This window comes from Raphanus sativus, chromosome 3 (assembly GCF_000801105.2).
Source record: "Raphanus sativus cultivar WK10039 chromosome 3, ASM80110v3, whole genome shotgun sequence".
Lineage (NCBI taxonomy): Eukaryota > Viridiplantae > Streptophyta > Magnoliopsida > Brassicales > Brassicaceae > Raphanus > Raphanus sativus.
The window spans coordinates 26,351,459-26,367,387 of NC_079513.1; the positions used below are offsets into that span (position 1 = coordinate 26,351,459).

Here is a 15,929-nt window from a genome sequence, read left to right on the forward strand (position 1 = left end):
CTTGTGTTCTTTTTGGCATCCAAGTTTTTCATTGAGAACAGCTAAGATTTTTTAATCCACTGTAAACTTGTTTATTAGACCACTAGCATCACGCCGATGAATAGCATCGACAACAGATCGGCCAAGAGTTTTGTTTCCTCTTGTACTCATTGACTACACATACCTTTTTCTTTACTTTTCTGTGAATTTCCCATCAGTTAGTTATAGTAATATATCACATAATCAAAATCAATATAGATAGGAAAAGAAACGCAAAGCAAAATATGAAAAAAGATGCAATCAAACGAAGCATGCATGTTATACGTGCAAAAGTTAGAAATGAATAATACCTGCAGAGACAAAAGTTCTAGTAAAGCTAATGATTATAACTCGTCTTTGACTTGGAGATAATTATTAGAAATTGAATAGTCGGCAAAATAACCGATAATAACAAATGCAACAAACATAATATTATTCAGTACTTTAGAGATAAACTCTACCAAAGTTTAAAATTATTTATAGCTAAATAATCTGTTATAATCTACAAGATTCTTTGACAAATTTTTTAAGAATCTAGAAATTCTTTTTAAATCTATTAAACTATTTATTTTCTAAAATAATCAAAACTATTTTAAAATCTTAAACCAATAACATCCCCTAAATTTATGTTATAGAGTTTACATCTGTCTCATTCCTCTTCAGCCTTTTGGGCTTACAAGCACTTAACATTTGGTGCTTGTTTAAATCTGGTCTCATTCCAAGCACTTACATTATGTGCTTGTTTAAAGAATCTAATGCTAAATAGCCGGATAAACTCATGACATTATGTTAACCAGTTTAAATCTGGTCGTTACTATTTGGTGCTTGTTTAAAGAATCTAATATGATTTATATTATAGAGTTTACATCTGTCTCATTCCACTTCTAGTACCAATGTTAAGTGCTTGTAAGTCCATAACCCTCGCTAAATTCTTAATTTTATTAGTCTTCAAATTACATCATACTCTACTACATACATCCAATATTTATCCATGTTATTCACGTTATTATATAATTCTTAGTTTTATTAGTCTTGATATTACATCATACTCTAGTACATACATCCAATATTTATCTGTTGACCCCTTTTTATTTATCATCTCACATACTCTTTGATAATATGAACAAGTATTGAGTTTACCTTTCAGAGCATCTCCAATCCAAAGCTATATTCATCTCTAAATGCTATAATAGAGTAAAAAATGTTCCAACCTATTGTTATATTCACCTCTATAATAGAGGAATGCTATTTTCACCTCTATAAATAGAGAAAAAAATAGCATTTCTCTATTATAGAAGCATACTTTTTTTATTTCAAAACAGTCCTTTAATTTTTAAACTTTTATAATTATATCAAAACAATTATTTTTATAAGAAAATACAGTTTTTATAAACATAAAATGACACTTTTGATTTACCTAACAATCTTTTTAGTTAAACTTTTGTTTAAACAAAGTTAAAACTGTATGAAAATCTTATAAAATTAAAATTGAATAGGATTGATTTGCAACTTTCAAAAATAAAAGATATTTGTTGTAAAATAAAAATAGAATCTTTTGAGAATATTCTTTTTAGAGGTAAAAGTAGAGGAATACATTGGAGAGAAACACATCTCTATTTTAGAGATAGAAATAGAGAAATACATTGGAGATGGTCTTAGAAACAAATATTGAGCATCTTCAGTTTTTTAACATTGTAGTTGCATCAAGAAGTTAGATACTTGATATAGTTACAATCATATACCATCACATTGAATATGAAACATAAATTCCAAATTATTTATTATTTATTATGATAACCGAAAACATTACTTTGTACCATTAGATTCCACAAGTTACTACTAGATTCCACAAGAATCTCCCCCCGGTCCACCATATGTAAATAAAATTTCTTTGAAGAAAATGCGTTTCTTACCATCTTTTAAGCCATAACATTTGTTGTTATCTAATACATTTTCTAATTTATATTTGTTACTTTCTTGGACTTTAAACTCAGAATCTAAGATTTCAAGGTTTTTAACATGTGCAGACGCTGTTTCATCTTCAGTTGGTAGAAGACCATTACCCATCGGCGGACTTATACCAGATGATGAAGCCCGGACAGCTCCCGTAACTCCAATTATATCCACACTATTACTTATAAGATCAAATATTTCTTTTGGCCAGTAACCAATATATGTATCTGGTCCATTGTATTTTACATCTGTTGTCCACCAATTTCCTGTTTTTTTATCCTTCAATATATCAAAAATATACACATATTAACTACTAGAAAACATGTTAGCAGCATAAATTTAAGTATATTCATCTTACTTGTAAAATACTAGTATAGACTGCTCTTTCTCCTTGTCCTTTGCCGGGATAAGGAAAAGGTGCACTTAAAAGATCAGTTTTTGACACTTGAACAAAACCAGGACATATTGTATTATAACAGCCTGCTCCATTGGCACCCTATCAATATTCAATTTCAATATAACTTAGATGATAACTGACAGTTAATTCAAGATAATGTATAAAAAAGTTTTAAAGACTTTAAAAGATATACTACAAGAATAACTATGCATTAAATTAATTACTGATAAATATATTTGTTAGTTATTTATATTTTAAATAATATAAAATGTTAATAACACTGTCCATGTTTTTATTTTTCATTTTGTATAAACCTGCATAATTATAATAATTCAATTGTTTGGTTAGTCATAGGAAAAAAAACATAATTTACGAGATAAAATCAAAAGAGTGAAATCTAGTACTATGTTTCAAATAGTTTGGCTTAACATTTAAAACATGAAAAAGATGAGTATTCATTCCATTTAGTATTGTTACTGTTATTTCAATTTTTTATACTTTGAATGCATATTTTTAATATAATATTAATAATTTTGAAAGAAGATTCAGGAATAAAATCTTGTAATGTTTCACTTAAGAAAATTTATAAAATATAATTTACAATTAGTTATCCCTAGTGTATATGCATAGCAATTTTGTAAAACAAAGAAATTACTGTTAACACACTTATCCATGGTTTAAAATATGTTATGTAATTAGGATTATATTAATAATTTATAATATATTTACCTTCCAAAATCCATAACTCCATGTGCGATTATCACCAAATAAACTTGGATTCACCTATATATATCATCAAATTAATTAAAGCATTATACATTTTAAAGTAATTAGGTTTATTAAATAGCATCAACATTGATTTTACCATCCAACCAGTTTGGATGGAGTTAATTTTGTTGTTAACTCCACTTTCGACATATATGGCAGTGTAAGAAATCTGGTCGTTACTAACGTTCAAATCATGCACACTCATCCAAGCAGCCAAACCATGGTAAGGGCCTTTATCTTGTGTTCTAACTCCGGCAAACTTCAAAATTCCCAATTTATATCAAATATATTTCAGATTATAGATTTTCTTTTCTGTAACATAGATTTTTCAAACTATAGATATTTGTAAAATTTAGCCATTTCAAAAGTTGTACTTACATGTGTTCCATGACTATCGACCGTAAGTGGAGTAGAATGTTTTTCTGCCCAATATTTACCATTTTCAACATATTCTTTTGTGTTCCTTTGTATAGGAACCATTCCACTTGGACAGTCGATGTCGATGGTTCTTTTAATTTCATTTCCTTTTTGACCTTTATATTTAGGTTTAGGTATCGAAAAAGATGGTTCCATCTATTCAAATTAGAAAGATACAAAATAAATATATTATGTGAAATCAAACAATATTAGATATAGTCCAAATAATACAAAATACAAGTTAAATTTAACATAAAAACACAAACACTTATTTTATGGAATATATTTTGTTAATATATTCCAATTTTTTTGACTTTATAAAATCACTTAAAATCTTCCAAATTCAATATATATATATATATATATATATATATATATATATATATATATTATTTTGGCCATATAAAATATATTTAATATTAACAGAAAATAGCTTTTTATTTAAATAATGTATAGTAAAAGACTTAAGAGAAAATACTAAAGTTGAGATTGATTTTCGGATGGTTCGTTAGCAATGTCTCTTGCATTATTTTTAGGGATTATAAATATTCTTAAATAAAATCAAATCAGAAATCAAAATATTTTAAATATATCAAATGTAATCTAATGCAAATATAAAACTAAAAATGTTAAAAAATATAAGAACATCATTTTAAAGGATGAAACCTGGATTTTATGGCTATGGAGTAATGGATGCCTCAACGAAGGTTGTTTATGTATATCCACACAATCATATATGACCTTTTCATTTAACTATGACAAAATATAATGAGTACCATAAGATTTATATATAGATATATATAATGTTGTAAAGAATAGAATATTAGTTTGGTATTTATAAATATAATACATCAATGTACCTTGAAGAATTTCACATTTTCTTCAGTTTCTCTCGATCGAACAGCAGAAATTGTGAATATAAATATGAACGCGAGGAGTTTAACAACAGAATTCATGAGTTATATATCAATGTTTTAATGTTTTGAAATTTTTATGTGTGTTAGATCTCCTTGCACGTTCTTATATATAAGTCTTTTTAACTGAAAATATCTCTATAATTGTGAAAGATGTGAAATCTATTTTTATCCATTTTTATGACTTTTATTAATATTACTATAAATATATTAAAAGTTTGCCTTTTTCATATGAATCCATGGGAGTTTTAATACTGGAATCTAGTCCACTTGGATTTTATTAGTTTCTTTTCTTTTGTCATGGATTTATTAGTTTCAGTTAGTTTTCTTTACTTATTTTAGTTATTTGTTTTAATATTATTAGTTTGATTTTCATATACTTTAAAATATATAATATTTTTCTCAGAGTCCAAATGTCCTTTTTGTTAATACTAGTCCAATCTATTCTATTTAAAATAGGAACATGATCTATTGATAATGTTATGTTTAACTATGTATTTCATTTATTTAAGGAATTATTATATTAAATTGAATTAATATTAAACACAAATATGATTACAAAAAAACTCAAATATAAAAATTCAACTTTTCAAAAAGAAATTAAACAAAAATATTATTTATGGTCTACTCTAAGATATCTGAGTAAAAAAAAATTAGAGAAACATAAATTTACTCAGATATTCCTAAAAAAGTGTGAGTGGATTTCAATTAATCTACTCGGATACTTGCACACTTTATTTTGGTTGATAAAAAACATTAATCTACTCGGATATTTTTAAAGAAATATTAGTTACACGTTAATATTATATACACAATTTCTTTTGGTTAATAAAAAACATTAACTACTCAGATATTTTTTTAAGAAAATGTCAATTAATACAAATTAATATGCGTAGATTTCAATTAATTTCGTCTACTTATTTTACTTATTTGTTTTAATATTACTACTCTAATTTGCACATTCTTGAGCATATATAATATGTATTCATAGGGTCCAATTTGTTTAAAAATGCCAGATTTAACTGTGTTATGAAAAGAGATATCAAAGAACCATTCGAGGAATGTTTGTTTGTGACACTATATACTAATACTATTAGTGGTTCGCCGGGTGTTAATTCTAACTGTGTGCGTTATGTTTATTGTGGGTTCGTGTTTGTATTTGTGTGTCGTTCTTAAGGATATGCTGTTAGTTAAAATGTTGTTATATATATGCTGTTTTAGTGTCGCTGTGTCGGTTTGAATATTCGCATTTCAATGAACGGCCTACCTGTTGGTTGTTAAATGTTATCAGACTTATTACTTAACTTAATAATAAAATATTCAGTCAAACTGAAGCTCAAAAAGAGTACTGTCAAACAAACTATATGCATTACTTGAAAAGTTGAAAGTACACATTGTCCATCCCATTACACCTGCAAAAATCTATCTGGATGCAGAAACCCAAGCAAACTACTCTCTTATGAATGATCACAAGACGTTTAAGAAATTCGGACAAGAAAACGGAAAAAGAACAGATCACGGAAAGAAAGAAAAAAATGCATGGTTTGATAGATATGCTCTCTTACGTCTATATCCATGTTCTTTATCTTCGATCCCAGCATTGATACACAGAAACACCTTCATCTCTAAGTTTGCCATACAGTGCCAACACTCGATCCCAATTAAGCCCTACCACTCTTAATTACTCTGCCTCTTTCTTTCCCTTAGCCCTAAAACCCTTTGGCTTGCATTCCAAGCAAAGGTGATGAAAGCTTTACCTCCGTTTTCTCTCGACGTGATTCTTCTTAATTGGTGGTTGATGTGAGATTGGAGAGCGTGATTAAAATGATGAACAACATGCGTTCTCTTAAGAGGCCGAACCGAACCTTCTCCTTGATAAACGATTTGTTGATCCACGCCGGACACTTAACCCCTCTCAAGCTGAGAAAGAAGAAGGAATCATCCCTCTCACCGATTCATTACCCATCATTCTTCAGGTTCACTCTTACACATTATCCATACTTTTGTTTGGTTTCTGCGCCTGGTCTTAGTTTGTGTGATTGTAATGCGCTTTGTCATATTTCACAGTCATATGTCACACACGCCCTCAAAGTAGAAGGTCTAAGAGGCATAGTAACAGCTCCGGCCAAGATAGAGTCAACAACACGCGTCTTTGCCTATGGAGTGGATCTCTTCTACACAAGGCTTGCTCCTTCAAAGACCTATGACTCCCTTACCGACGATTTCAGCTACGCACTTCTCTTGATCACGATTGTAGCACTCGTTGCAGCTATCTACATCATTTGGCTCCTTCAGAGAAGAAGGAACTAAGCGAAAGGTGGAGGTGATTGGATCATTTTAAGGTTTGTTTTTTTACAGTTGTAGAATCTGTTTTTTTTTTTTGGCACTCGTAGGTAAAATAATTGATTCTTGATGTTAGGTTTTGGAAACTGAGCATTTTATAGACTCTTGCTTGTAACCTTTTGCAACATTCTAGAGTTTTGTGCTGAACCTTCTGAAATGTTGAAGTTTATAGAAGCCTCTTGTTTAACGTTTTTGGGTAGCAGAAAGATTCTATTCTCTGTCTGTGTTTGCAGACTAGTTTTATGTGTTTAAACTCCCAAATCAACTTGCTTTCTGCCGTCTCTCCACATTAAGATTTTAACTAAAAAACAAACATATTATACTTAAAATTATTACAAATATTTTCTTGGACACTGGACAATGTTCTGTATTCCATATACTATACTATACATTATTAAAATTTAAGAGAGTGTTATATGACTTTTATACCAGTAATAATGTGCCTGACAAATTTGGTGCGAAACAAATTATTTTCTTACTATTTAAAAAGAGACGTTTCGCTTTACTTCACTCAAGTCCCTCCAGTCTATCCAGCGATCATGAAAGCAAACCAGAAACCGAAACCTCACGCGCCACCGCGTCCTCTCTTCTCATGTGGCTTCTTCCGCCTCTGCACACAGTCCGTTCTCAGTCCTACCTCTCCTCACCAGCAGCCTCGCCGTAAGCAAACGACAACCTCCTCCTCGTCATCCTCATCATCAACCTAGCTTCACTCAATGGCGTTTCCCTCATCACCTTGATCAAACTCCATCCACCATTACTCCTCCTCTTCCGATCACCACCACTCGCAGAGCTTCACCTCACATCAGTCTCCGAGTCCGACAAGCTACTCGCTCTTCAGCTACTCGAGAGGTGGATCATCGTACTCGCTTTTCACTCGTTAACATGTAAACATTGCCAGGTTCAGGAACGGTGAAGTCAGCAGGGTTTCTATTCACGATGCACTCAAAGGACCCTGAACTGTTATTAGGAGGCAACACAGAGGCCTCTGCTTTCCTCTTTTGGCTCATTTCTTTCAAAGGGAGCTTCATGGTGTTAGATCCCCTGAGAAGCTGGAATCTCCCTTGGCCATTGCTGCTAGGAAACACCTCTTTGCTCTTGTTTATCTTCTCTTGATGATGATGATGATGACTCCATGGAGCTTGTGCGTTTTGAAACGACAAGGAAGACGTACCAAGCGGTGGACCAATAGGGAAACTCTTACGAGAAGCCTCTGGTGCGTATCCGTTGCTGTAGAAATTGAAAGGAGACTGTTTACTTGGGTAAGCTGTCTTACTAGAGTCCCCTGTTTCAATCCCTACACGCTCCTTAGACGGTGGGAAATGTCTTCTAGTAAAGTGAGTGCTCCCATGGTGCTCAGCTGGAGCGTTTGATCTCAACCTAGGATCCATAAGGCTGAGAAGGTTCAGCGCAGGGATAGAGCTCTCGTTAGTATAGGCGTCCATTGATCTATTACCATCACATTTTTGCTTTCCGTTGGGGGCAACAAAGTTGAGGTTCCATGTGTTTTCATTTCTTGGTGGTGCTTGTGATGAAAGCATACCAAGCCTTGTTGACTGATCCATGTTGAAAGAAACTGGTGTATGATGATGACACTGTGGTCTCACCATGGAAGGTGGCCAAATTTGATGAGAGGAAGCTGCTTCTCTGTACTGATGTGGAGCACTCTGGTAGCATGTGTTACACCCACGTAACACTCTATACGTGGACGGAGATGGGTGCTGGTTAGCCATAGTTGGCACATTCTCAAGCCACTGGCAGTTGTTTTGATGACCAGAAGAAAACCGGATGGAGTTAGATAGGTTTTCTTGAGTGGGAGGAGGAAAGATCCCAAACGGAGAAGAAGGCACATAAGGCTGTCTTAATGGGAAGAAGTCAAGAGGTTTCTGCTGCGGTCTTGATGATGTGTTGTTGTTGTTGTTGTTATCCTCCAATGATGTCTCGTTATCGTAGGTTTCATTAAGATCAATCAGGAGAGCGTTCTTGGATCTGTGTGCTGTCTCTTCTTGTGGTGGCTGCTTGTTGCTGACGTCTTCTTCTTCTTTGTCTGGAAGACACCTCTCGTATTGGTTTTTAGCCATGAGCTCCGCTATCTCCAAGGTGATATCATCGTTTTGCTCTTCAGGTGTCTTCTCATTTCTATCTTGGAGTGGTCCTTGATGTTCTTGGACCATCACTGTCTTCCCCTTTCTGTCTGCACCAGAAGCATCCTGCCAAGTAAACAGATTCCGTTATTATCCTAGTCCATTAATAACTGAACCACACTAGTTTGGGATACACTAATCATGTAAGAAGAAAGGCCTTTACCTTTTGCAGCACAGAAGATAGATCTACAAAGCCTTTATCTGTATTGTTGTTAAGGCTGAAGTCAACAGCATCCCCTCCAGTTCTCAACCATCCACCTGTGTTTGGTCTAGAAGAGGAGCCAAACTCTTGAAGACAGTTTGCTTCTGCATCATCACTTAGCCTCACATGTGCATTATCTGGCACATGCAGAGAAGTGACAGCCCTATCATTATTAACCTGATGAGGAGGGATATGTTTTCTGAAATACCCTTCTGCAGCCAAACGGTCATCAAGTGAAGTACCAACATCCTTTTCTTCATTAAATAAATCTCTAGTTGAAGGGCCAGAACTATAACTGATCAGGCTACTCTTCTCGCTATCCATTACAGGCTTGTTTCTCTTCTTCTTGAGCTTCTTCTCTGTTCTCTGAGGAACAGAATCTTTTTCCTTGGATAAAGCACTCTTACTAGGGCCTGCATCAATCTCATGGCCTCCCTCTCGAGAATGAAGCGATGGTACAAACTCGTCAACAACCTGGAACCTTCTGTTCTTCTTCTTACCCTTAATAGTATCTCTATCACTTGATTCACTATCACTTTGATCAGAAGTTGCGCCTGCTGTGCTTAGTTTCCGGCTTGCGTAGTTGTTTTCAGGTGGTACCTTTCTTTTTCTACCTCTAGACTTCGAAGAAGACTCTTCTTGTGTGATATTGTTACTACTGCCTTTGGTCTCTGGATCAACAATAAGCTCGCTGAGTAGACGAACCTTGCGAGTTTTCCTACGCTGGAAACCAAGATTTATACTCTCCGATGACACATTGTCGAAGCTTCTGTCTCTATGGTTCTTGATTGCCTTGGGAGGCGTATCTTCAACCACACCAGCTATATCTGATGATGCAAACGTTGTCACGTTTTGCTTCTCTTTCCAGCTGCTTGTATCTGTTGATGATTTGCTCACTTTAGATCTCTTGTTGCCTACTTGTTGTCCACTCGCCAGCTTTCTGATCTTGCTCCTAACGGTAGAAGCATCCTTAGCTGGAGGATGAACTTTCTTGACTAACGTAGTAGTAACTGCAACTGTTTCAGCTTCACAAAGTTAGTTTTTTTTCTCTTTCATCTGCACACATTGATTTGCTAGACCAAAGAAAAAGACTATGTTACCTGTCTGATCATCCTTCTGAGATCTTTCACAGTTTACATCCTCATTCTCCACAACAGCATTACCTGGAAGAAAAAAAATGATATATATGAAATGATTACAGTTGCTTTGAGAGTTATGAAACTAAAACAAGCAGATGCATATATATACCTGCAATATCATTTTCCTTTTCTTTCTCCTTATCAGTGACAACTAGTGAGTTCACTTTGCTTTGACTAGGGGTAATCAAAGAGGTTCCATCTAGCTTTTCCCCCCTTATACTTGTTGAGTTTGCATGCAGTCCTAAATCTTAAAACAAAACCATTTTACATGCATAAGTTCAAGCAGCCTTTCTCTCTAGTTAGTATACAAAACACATATATACAACAACATTAAAAACAAGTAACTATACCTTTTGTCTCATCAGCATTGATATCTCTGATGCAGCTCATACAACGCCACCATCTAAACTTTGGAACAGATAAAGAAGGAAGGGGATAACTAACACTCTCCTCCGGAAACGGCCAACATTTTGTATGGTCTCTCTCACGCGTTCCAGCTACGTATCCACTGCATTAAATTATAAGAAGAAAATTTTGATATATTGATCTTGTACCTTCCTAGTAACATATGTGCATTTGGAAGATATATAACTATATATAGACACATTATAATGTCGATCAAAGTAATTGGAAAATATTAACATACTTAAGACAAAGGAAGGTTGATAACATAAGGTCAATATATAGTAGGCTCACCGTATGGAGAAATGATCACATTTTACCATATCAATCTCATTGGCAGCGCCTGCGAGATCTATTGATATCGAGTTGATCTTAATGGAAGAACCCATTGATTTTGCTAGAAGGAGATTAATTATATGCCTTAGTGATGATAAACTTCCACCATGATACTCTCTCTACACACCTTGAGCTGTTACACACGATAACATTGATTAGCATTGGCAAACAGAAAGTTTTAAGTAACAAATCAGAGTGTATTAGTGTGCTTGATGGTCAAATTGTTGTTGCATGTAAAGAGATCTAACGCTTCAAAATCTTAACGCTCCATATATATGACACAAAATAAACTATAAATTAATTAAGGTTTACATATAATCATGATGTTCCAAGCATATTTCATGAATATCCACATAAAATAACACTCATAACAACCATCCAAATTAACTCTAGCAACAGTTCCATGAAAATTCAAAACTTTAAAACTTTAAGCTCTACATAAAATCAAGAACAAAATGCTTCACTAAATAAATTGAATTATAGACATTTAACATTTTAAATTTGACATTAACCTATATTTAAACACCGACCTAAAAACTAGCTAGGGTTTTCAGACACGGGAACACCAAAAGCTGTAACCTTTGTCTACATGACCAGAAAAAAAAGTCTTAGAACTGACCCGTTTCAATTATAATCTCCGATTTACCAAAACTCCAGAAACGTCAAGATTATTAATTTGAGTATTAGGGTTTTTAATCAAATTATTTAGAAGCCAATTAATAGATAACAAGACACTTAAAATTAACCGCATGTGATTAACAAAGAAAAACGAAGCCCCACCAATTAATACGGGTCAGATCTAACCCGCACGTGAATAGTCCGTGAAGAAACAAAAAACCAAAAAAAAAGTAAGAACATCGAAGAGACGTATAAATGAACAGTGAAGAGCCCTCGGACAAAGAAAACACGAAGTCAGCTACAAGTCAAGCTAAATCTCTTCCGACAAGATCTAGCCATGTCCTAAACCTAGAAATCAAACAGATCGGAGATTCATGTCGGAAACACGCACCTGAAGAGAATCCGACCAGAGACTCAGAGATTAAAAGCGATGCGAGATTCGAGCTCGATCTTAAGCGGCAAGCGAAGAAAACCGTATCGGGAGATTGATAAGCTTGATGGTAAGAAGATTAGATAACTTTCGATGATTGATTCTTCGGGAGATGAGTAGAATTTAACTGCGATTTTTTCAGAAACCCTAAGCGACGTTTCCTGCGAGAGAGAGAGAGAGAAAGGGGGACTTTTTTTCTTTGGCTTAGAGAGAGACTGTTGAGAAAAGAAGAGAGAGAAACGGAAGCTTTCTTATCCTTGAAATGAGGGTTTTATTGCGTCGAAATGAGTGTTTTATTTAATAAAAATAATTACTTTATTGCTATAAAAATAAATTTATATTAGAAATAAAAAACAACTCATCTGTGGAACATGACACTGCCATGTCACCATCTGGTCTGCCTATTTCTATTTACACGAGTACCTTTCTATATATCGTGTACACGTATATGTATCTGTATAGGTCAAAAGTTAAAAAAAGATATATTTCTATCTATGCAATATTTTATTATTTTAGTGAAAATATCTTAGCATTAATGTAAAGAGCTTTTCATTAGGGTAATAGGTATCCGAAAATTAAACAACAGGATAAAATAATTTATTTTCACAAGATTTCAGTGTTTTCTTTATATAAGGTAACCCATCTTTTTACGTTGAAAAATAATATATCGACGTTTCGGTGTGATAGGATGGGGCACAAGGTACCAACGATAGACCTCCACGTGGCCGTAATCTGCGGTTCTTATCACAACCCATTTGTTGTGTCCGAAAAGGGAAAACCCTAGGCTCGCGCGTGAATATCACGGGACTTTCTTTTTCGCGTGTGGGCACGTTTTGGCCGCGGCGCGGATCGGAGAGGGAGCGTCGGCACGGAGGACGGTAGAGATTGGAGCGTGTGGCACGTGAATTGAGTGAGAGTGGAGGAAATATGGGACCAGAGAGAAAAATAAAAGCCCTAAAAGCATGATAATATTGTATGGGTAGGTGATGTTACCCTAGATGAGCCCATTTCCTCAATAAATGATAAGATTATTAACCCTAACATCCTTTTTTCCCACATTTCAAAAATTTACCACTGTAAAAATCAGAATGATTTGGTTCGAATAAACCAGGTTTTTGTATACAAATATGTTTTAATCTTTCATTACTATAAATGTATTTGTAAGTACATAGATGTATTCTTTAATTATTTTTGCTTTTTCGGTGGTAGAATCATCACATGGTACACCAACCTAATGGGATGCCCTATGATGTAAGCGAGGTTTAACAAAAATAAATAAAAAAATCCAACTTTGTTTTTTAGACCTTTGCGTATTCGATATATACATCAATTAGTTGGATGTTGAGTCGTTGACTCTGTATTTGTATATCAAATCCGTAGGTATAATGTAGATTTGGATTTAACTGTTTAGACAGCTAATACGTTTTTGATTAAATTTGCACGTATTAGCACACACACACACGTATAATCTAGAAGTGACTCGTGAGCATCATCAAGTTGTGTAAACATCTTACAATTAAGCGTATATTAATACTAAACTTGGTGAAAATAAAATACTGTATCAAGTAAATTTTTGTATTGCCTCTTAGAAAATAATATATTATACATTAAGATGCGTGATAGCTTCAGACTTTAGTGGGGCTTTATCCTTTATAGCACATTTCTCTCTCCTTGATATACTGTATTTTTATAATATTCATTCTTCGGTAAATTGGATTCTTTTTTCTTTCCTAGTTTTTGTCGGCTTTGAAGTTTTTTTAATATTGTTATTTTCATAGAAATTTAGGTTTGTTACTTTAGTCTGTATATGAAAAAAATAATGATCTCTTTTTTCTTCCCATTGATATCTATATGCAACTTACATTTGCTAACATTTTTTTTGGACAAACATTTGCTAACATAAGATCGAATTTTGTTGACACAGTTAATTATGCTTTGACAATTTGTGATGTATATACCAGAATGTTTTAGTGGTCCATTTTGAAAATTTAGACGCAATATACTTTTAAATTACAAAAACTGCAGATTACATAAATAGTACCCCCTTAAAATTTTCTAGCTAGTTTTCAAAATAGAATTACACAACTTTGCGAAAAAGAATTGAGAATATATTCGCAATAATCCTTTTCTGGGGACCTATTTTCAACCAACCACACAAGTTATCTAGACCGTGTAAATGAAGATTCATACACTTTTGAAATATTATCCTCAGACTTAGTTCTAACTACAGAAAGGAGGTTTAGTATATAACTAATTGATATACTTTTAGGTTTGCATACGTGCATACGTGCACAACTGCACATTAGCAAGTTTGTATACACTAGTTGGTATATATAGAAAAGGTTATAAACACAAGCACTTAGAACTTACATATATGTATAGAGAGAGAAAAGGGAAAATAAAAAAAGAGGACTTAGATGAAAAAGGACAGCTTTAAGGAGATGCTTTGGCCACCAGCGATACCATCATTTAAGCTTTGCATGTGCCTCTCTGTTAGCATCTCGACAACCACATCAACCTTCTCTCTCTCCCCTTTTTAACTCTTGGATTTTTACTTCTTACGCACAGCCCAACATCATCATATCTATTTCATTCATGTATATCTGTGTTTATATAGTCAGTTTCATGGATCTGTGTATCACCCGTATTATCTTACAAATCCTTCAAATTTTATTTCTTCGAGTTTGTTTGATCTTAATTTACAAAATATTTTAACTTTTAACTCGACATTTTAGCTGGGAAACAATCTCTTGGCCTATGGCTTATCCTAGTTGGTAAGCCAATACGTACATATGAGTTCTCTGTTGGAAACATTGATTAGTGATTCATCTATTAACCACGATCGATAGCTAATCTGAAGACACAATTTGTCGAAAGTCATTTTTAGTATTAAAAAAAAAAACAATATATGCATTCTGTGAAGATAGCTCAGTTGATTAACCCAGAAATATTAGGTTTATCATATATATTAATGATGTTCGTATTCACATGTATAGTCAATTATTTACTCTAAATCTAAAACAATTATATATATTGAAGATCCGAAATCTCCTAATTATTAAAAAAGATGGTAGGTGATAAGAGCTCTTCTGCTTAAGGTGAACACCAGATACGGGGATACCATGGAGTGGTTAAATAAAACACCATGGAGCAGATTTAATTTAAAAGCTCATTAATCAAGTAAAGAGTGGTAACTATATTTGCCTGTTGATTTGCATCGTGGGCCATATATTGGCTGTTCGTGTTTAATTATACACGCATTCTCTGTGGGCCACTAAAATTCCTTATAAGCATTCGAGCTAACTAGTAGTGTTTGCACGCAGATACACTTGCGTACGGTTCACTATGCTGAGATGTGTTAGCTATTAGACGACATTCAAATCAATTACCAGAGATCTGTTTAGTAGTTTACCGGAAAGTCCAAACATTTCATTATAATATTTGAACGCAAAACAATATAACTCATATTTTTTGGCAAAAAAAAAACAATATAACTCATACCGCCGTATAGTTTTGGATATCCATATAATATAGTCTCATCAAAATCACACGACCAGCCTATATTTGACTATTTCATATAGTTTGGGATCATAATTTCTTTTGTATTTGGCTTTCGTGTTGAAGATCTACAAAATAGGTTATAAATATTAAAATTGTAGTTTCATACAAAGAACAAACACACTAACACGTAAACATAAAAACAAATAATAGAACAATTCACTAGTATTTCACTTAAACAAGAAAACTTTTCCTGATGGATTCGGACACATGTAATATTTTCATTTAAAATGTAAGAAACTAACAGGTAATATTTTGAAAAACGAAAAAGAGAAAGCTTTTTTCAAGTT

General features: G+C 33.4%; 2 protein-coding genes across 2 annotated transcripts; both read right to left on the bottom strand.

Moving 5' to 3' along the window:
• Positions 1–1,857: 1,857 nt before the first annotated feature.
• On the bottom strand, positions 1,858–4,509 carry LOC130509759 (uncharacterized). Its single transcript, XM_057005944.1, has 7 exons — positions 4,414–4,509; positions 4,220–4,306; positions 3,515–3,709; positions 3,234–3,395; positions 3,098–3,151; positions 2,330–2,467; positions 1,858–2,250 (listed from the first exon to the last, which is right to left on the bottom strand). The coding sequence occupies exons 1-7, from the start codon at positions 4,507–4,509 to the stop codon at positions 1,858–1,860; spliced, it is 1,125 nt and encodes a 374-aa protein (XP_056861924.1).
• Positions 4,510–7,180: 2,671 nt separating this feature from the next.
• On the bottom strand, positions 7,181–12,331 carry LOC108833812 (protein EMBRYONIC FLOWER 1-like). Its single transcript, XM_057005427.1, has 7 exons — positions 12,043–12,331; positions 10,992–11,166; positions 10,646–10,803; positions 10,405–10,542; positions 10,257–10,319; positions 9,118–10,172; positions 7,181–9,020 (listed from the first exon to the last, which is right to left on the bottom strand). The coding sequence occupies exons 2-7, from the start codon at positions 11,084–11,086 to the stop codon at positions 7,668–7,670; spliced, it is 2,862 nt and encodes a 953-aa protein (XP_056861407.1). The 5' UTR covers positions 11,087–11,166; positions 12,043–12,331; the 3' UTR covers positions 7,181–7,667.
• Between the last annotated feature and the right edge of the window lie 3,598 nt (positions 12,332–15,929).